The sequence below is a fragment of the Dendrobium catenatum genome, unplaced genomic scaffold (genome assembly GCF_001605985.2).
Source record: "Dendrobium catenatum unplaced genomic scaffold, ASM160598v2 fragScaff_scaffold_133, whole genome shotgun sequence".
In the NCBI taxonomy this organism is placed as follows: Eukaryota; Viridiplantae; Streptophyta; class Magnoliopsida; order Asparagales; family Orchidaceae; genus Dendrobium; species Dendrobium catenatum.
The window spans coordinates 3,463,321-3,469,573 of NW_021318595.1; the positions used below are offsets into that span (position 1 = coordinate 3,463,321).

General features: G+C 40.4%; 2 protein-coding genes across 2 annotated transcripts in view; one reads left to right on the forward strand and one right to left on the reverse strand.

The window, feature by feature from the left end:
* Positions 1 to 3,322: 3,322 nt before the first annotated feature.
* Positions 3,323 to 3,937, forward strand: LOC114580680. Its single transcript, XM_028699002.1, has one exon. The coding sequence runs from the start codon at positions 3,458 to 3,460 to the stop codon at positions 3,713 to 3,715; it is 258 nt and encodes an 85-aa protein (XP_028554835.1). The 5' UTR covers positions 3,323 to 3,457; the 3' UTR covers positions 3,716 to 3,937.
* Positions 3,938 to 5,183: 1,246 nt separating this feature from the next.
* LOC110100908 (uncharacterized mitochondrial protein AtMg00810-like) overlaps positions 5,184 to 6,253 on the reverse strand; it is a 1,283-nt gene continuing 213 nt past the window's right edge. Inside the window, exon 2 of the mRNA XM_028698909.1 lies at positions 5,184 to 6,142. Coding sequence (XP_028554742.1) covers positions 5,184 to 6,142 — 959 coding nt within the window. The remainder of the gene's footprint in view (positions 6,143 to 6,253) is intronic.

The following is a 6,253-nucleotide window of genomic DNA, read 5'->3' on the forward strand; positions in this document are numbered from 1 at the left end:
CTTTATAATTTAGGGTTTAGGCGATGGGTGATGTAGATTGTCAAAAGATGGGAGTGGTATGGACATGGTCTATAGATGGTGTTAGGTTCAAGTGATGGTTTAGGTGTTGGTAGATTGTTGGCATTAGGCTGTAACCATGGTGAGTGTCAAAGTTGGTTAATAGTAGGGGTGTAAACGAGTCGAGCTGAGTTTCTGCCTAATCGAACTAAGCTTATTTAATTTTGATTGAGCTCAAGCTTGACTCGTTAACAAATTTTGTTGGCTCGAGATCGACTCGATTGTTGGAGCTCATTTGGAAAGCTCGAGATTGACTCGATTATTAAGCTCTCTCTTCAAGTTTCCCCTTCCCCACAAGAACGAAGCTACAATGGCTCGCCAAAAACACTTACAAAAGTGCCTTGCCATAGCTTATATAGAAGTCTCAAAACGAGCTCACTTAATGCAAGGTTTGTACCAAGGGAGTGTGGAGGGGATTCCACACGGTTGCTCAGGCGAACTCGCACCTTAGTACCATCCGGATTCAAGACTTGTCTTCGAGGTAAGTCACCAAAGAAGAAGATCTCTTTGGTGTCAAAGGACCCGGCGATCCGCGCCCCACTGGGGAAGGTGGAAGTGATTTTTGTAAGGGCTTCTCCGCCTAGCTGTGGGGGCTAAAATGAGAGGACACTTGTTTTAGTGCAATACTTGGACGGTGCCTCCAAGGAGTGGACGAGGTCAAGGCTTGACCGAACCACACTATAAATCCGGTGTGTTCTTTCCTTTATTACTTTCCTTACTTCTGCACTTTAATTTCCGCATCGTTGATTTTCCATGGTGATTTTGGTTTGAGTTTTATCCTTGGTTTTTAAAGTTATCCAATTCACCTCTCTCTTTGTTAGCCTTGGGTCAGTTCATAATGGCTTAACATCCCTAACGAACTTTCAAGTGCCATCTGAGCACTTTCATTTTTAAGTTAAATGAGCGGCTCAACGAGCTTTCAAGTCGAGTCAGGCTCAGCCTGAGCTTGAGCTCATTTTATATATGAGCTCGAGTAAATGCTAGAGCTCAAACTTGTGGCTTGATAAGTTCGACTCGTGAGCTCATTAATGAGTTGAGCTCGAGCTGACTCACGAGCCAACTCAGCTCACTTACACCCCTAATTAATAGACATTTTCGAGCGTTGGAGGACATTAACAATTGTGGTTATCAATTTTTGTCAAATCCTAGTAAAGGGCAATGGCAACGAGGAGTATCCATGTTGATAGATAGGTGTCTAGCATGGACATTAGTCCACAAATGGTTTTAGGCATCAACATTGGTTAAGGAATGCGTGTGTAAATATTTGTCGACTTATGTTTGTGGGTAATAGTGGTGGTAGTGATTGCTTTATAGTTTTTTAAGCCTAATAATTCTCTCCACTAGAACTCTATCTCCTAAATTTATGGAAATGTAATTATTTATATATTAATAAAAACAGTATTTTTGTTATTTCAATTAAAATTTTGGATATTTCAATAAAGTTATATATATATTATTTACTCGATAAACTGAATTTTTGATGTGTTAAAATTCAGACGATTGTATTAATGGAAATAATTTGTTCCACTAAAAATCCTCGATGATAGGACCTCATTTTTGTATTGAAATATAAGCATTACTTTCCCCAAAAAAATGAGAGTAAGCATTTATTATAAATAGCTAATAAAACCAAGTTATGTGGTGGTTCTAAAAACTTTAGAAAAAAAAAAATTTAGATAAATTGTGCGAAAATGAATGTGCGGCCATGATTGAATGTCAATAGTTGGTTCAACTCGGTTGAATATTTTGTTTGAGATAGCTTTCTTACTACTTTATACAATAGCTTTCTAGTACAAGAATTTTTTTGATTAGAAATTTTTATATTGGAAAGCTGCTTTAAAAAATATTAAGAAAGCTATGTCAAACAAAGATGTCCTAAGACATATGGTTTGAATTTAAAATCATGCTTGATCAAATAGAAAAATGGATACAGCAAGATTAATGCTATTCATGTGATTTTTATAGGAATGAAACTAACAAGAGAGGAGCCCCCACCCTTTATAAACATTAGTTTTAGGGGATATTTGATTTGCTAAAAAAGAAATCTAGAGTAAAAGAAATACAAAATAAAAATAAAGTAATATATTTGAATATTTGATATTGTTTGAATGAGCATAAAAGAAGTCCATGTGATTATTATTTTTATTTAATTTTGAACAAACTAAATAACTTCTTAGTCAAGCAAATATCTCTTAATTATAAAAAAAATATATATATATTTTTATGATATATTCAAAAAAAATTGAGATAATTGATTTAAAGTAAAATAATATATAATGTCAAAAGATCTCATTAGTTTTTTCTGATTTGAAAAAAAAGAAAAAAAATTATTTCTATAAACCTAAAATTTAGTAATACATTTCATAAAATTATTATTTATCATTAAAAAATAAAAAAATAGGATAAATAATTTATTTAGATAAGGCCACTATGGCTGCATAAGCCGAGGTAGCATAAAAACATGTGAATAGTCTAGGGGTTGCAAACGAGTCGAGTCGAGCTCAGAGCCAGGGCGTGTTCGAGTCGAGCTCGACTGCCCAAATACTGAGGCTCGAGCTCTGACTCGTCTAGGAAACGAGTCGAGTCGAGCGCGTCTACGTCGAGCATCTCGCAGAACGCGTTAATATGACCGCTCGCTTGCCTTCCCGCTCCGTTCCGCCCGCGCGCAGAATCCCGGCACGCTCCGCGCTCGATCCAACGCAGTGCCGCGCGCCCGGATCCTGCCGCTACGCCCGATCCCGCACCCGCAATCGCGCTCGCTCCGGTTCCGCCCAACTCCCGATCCGCCGCTCCGCGCGTCGCCCGATTCCAGATGCTATTGCCGCCCGCTCACCGGACGCAGCCGGCGCTCGCTCCCGCTTCCAGCGGCTCGCTCGCTCCTGCAACGCGAACGCGACACGCTCGGACCCGAGCTACAACGAAGCCAACGAATCCGATCAGACCCAGCGTCCAGAGCTCGAGCTCGTTTAGCATTCGAGCTCTGGAACTCGTGTCGAGGCTTCGGACTTGCGGAGCTCGGATAAGCTCGGCTCGTTGAGGCCAATTTAACGAGTCCGAGCCCCGAGCGGCTCGCGAGCACGGCTTGACTCGTTGCACCCCTAGAGCAGTCCATCTACCCGATCCGTCCTTTCTTCCTCTCATTTCGTCGCGTTCCCCTCGCAAGCTTTCCAGTTGAAAGTAAATAATACTGAAGCTTCTTTCATACACGTTCCATATAACAACGTAGAAAACGGGAGCAGTCTAAAAGCCGGGCGGAGCAAAAGCAGACGCGAAAAAAAAAATAAAGGACGGGGAAAGGGAAAATTCGAAAGGCGCCAATTTCCTTCTCATCTCAGTGAACCTTCTCCTTCTCCTTCTCCTGCAAAGTCTGACCTAAGTTTCTCTCAATTCCTCGTCGGCGATGGAGAACGCGGAAATATTGAAGGCGGAGTGGGTATTCCCCGATCAGTACATGGAGAAGCGGCGGCTGTTTCTGCGAAGCTACCACTTATCGCGGAAGCGGAGCGCGGCCGACCGGCTTCGGATTTCGGCCGTGCGCGTGCGGCGGCTCGTCTGTGTCCGTCTCCGCGCCGCTCGACGCGTGCCTCGCTTGCTCTGTTCGCTACTTCGCTCGGCTCTGCTTCGCCGCCGCTTCCACCCTCTCGCTTCGTACTGCTAGGAAATGGTGGTGGGTGGAAGCCGTCCATGTGCTTTTGTCGCTTGCGGAGATGGGAACATATGAAGAAGGTTGTATTGATTGAAACCTGCTGATTTTCCCTTTTTTTTAGAACCTCTGTTCTCCCTCTTTCTGTTGGCACCGTTTTGTGGAATTTTGGATGAATCCAAGCCTTCTACGGCTCAATCGCTATGTTTGCAATAAACGAAAGTTGTCTGAAATGAATTTTAAGGAAGCTGTTTCCTTTTTTCTTTCAATCTGATTTTGGAGGAATTTTTCTCTATTTCCCTTTGAGTAGTGCTGAATTGCTTGAATTTGGAATCCTCTCTCTAACTCTCTCTACTTGGTGGAAGCTTTTTGTTGCAGATTCATTTTGGAAAATTTATTTGGAGCTAGTTCTAATTAACTAATTATATTGAAATTTTCTGAAAAAACATATCACAGTTGTTTTAATTGTAAATATATATATGCTTGAAAACAAGTCTTCGACATAATATACAATCGATGATAAATCTTAATTTAAAATTTCTATATAATGACAAAGAAGTTGCTTGTAATATTTTGTGTCTGCTATTGGTCTTCTTTTCTATTATGTCTGGTTCTGTTTTCATCTCTTAAAAAATAAATAATAGAGATAGATAGCTGATTTTATTATATTGGACAGAAGAAAATTTCGGCTGATAATTTAAGAACAAAATTATGTCATCTCTTCATTAGATGAAGCCCGAAGAGCATATTCAATATCAATCATTGTTTTAATGAGACAAAAAAGATTAAGATAGAGAGATTCCAGACCAAAAAGTCTATGATAATTTAAGTCAATGGGAGGATTAAATTTGAATCAAAACAGAAGTCTTTAAGATGGATGCTGATTTGGTGGACTTGTATGTGATGGATGATACACCACCAATGATCATGATGCAAGAGATAAGACGCCAAGATTTTTGTTGAATCAATTGGTATCTTACGTATATCATTGACTAATTACATGACTTTTTATTCCATCTTGATGTAATTGAGCAAGTGAAAGAGCTAGATGACTCACAATTAAAATCTATGTAGAGTCATTTGTAAGGCTTGTATCAAACAGTTAAAGATCAAATAAAGAAACACAAGGGATAGGAAGAGGCTATAGCTTCGTTTGGGATCTTATTGCTTCTTAAAGTAGCTTTTTAAAAAGCTGCTTTAAGAAGCAATAAGAAAGTCATCCCAAACGAAGCCTAAATTAAGTTTCATGGAAGCTCCAACTTGAGCTTTGCAAATCAAAATGAACCTAAATTCAACTGTTATAAGCTTTACTATTTTCCAACATATCTGTGAGAGCTGAGGAAGATGAGAAGGATCGGAACAGAGAGAAGCCAAAGAGGAGAGAAAATTGGAAATTAATCTTATTATCTGAAAGCTTATTACAGAGCCTATATATATAGAAATACATGTGTATGATTGTAAATAACATAAGATACATAATGAGCTATACAGACGTGTTCGTCTCACATCCTCCCTCAAACTGAGCATCCGGTTCGCGGATGGTTAGTTTGGAACGAAGATAGTTGAAACGAGGAGTAGAAAATGATTTTGTGAAGACGTCTGCTATTTGCTGTTGAGAGGGAATATGCTGAATATGAATGTTGCCATCGTGAATATGCTGACGAATGAACTGGTAGTCAATTTCGATGTGTTTTGTTCTGGCATGGAAAACAGAATTCTTGGCGATGGCAATTGCGGAGATGTTGTCGCAATGGATAGTCGTCGGAGCTGCTTGAGATAGCTGCAGTTCGTCGGCGAGTCTCCGAAGCCAAATCGCTTCAGAAGTAGCGGCTGACAAAGCGCGATATTCAGCCTCTGTTGAGGATTTTGCGGCCGTTATTTGCTTTTTAACGGACCAAGAAATTAAATTGGGTCCAATAAAGGAACAATGACCAGTGACAGATTTCCGATCAGTTGTATCTGATGCCCAGTCCGCATCGGTATACGTTTGAAGTTGATGGTCGCCGGGTTGGATGGGAAGACTGAGTTGTGCAGTTCCTTTGATATACCGAAGGATCCGCTTGAGATTCTTAAAGTCTTGTTCTGTTGGTTGGTGCATTTGCTGGCAAGCTTGATTGGTGGCAAATGCGATATCCGGTCTAGTGATAGTTAAGTACTGAAGCGACCCGGCAAGGCGGCGGTAGAGAGAAGGATCGTGAAACGGAGGTGAGTCGGACTGATGTTTGGATGTCGCAGTAGCAATCGGTGTCTGAGCGTTCTTGCACTGATCAAATCCAGCGTCATGGATGAGTTTATTGGCATAATGTTCCTGTGTCAAGAAATATCCATTCTGTGTATGAAGAACCTTGATGCCAAGAAATAAGGAGATGGTTCCCAACTGCTTTAACGCGAACTCAGTGTGTAGCGCACGAAGGAGATGCTGAATGCTGTCGGAATTATTACCTGTCACAAGAATGTCGTCGACATAGACTAAGAGAAAGATTTGAATATTATTTTTGGATTAAAGAAGAAGCGAGGAATCAGAACGACTAAACCTGAAACCACGATGTAGAA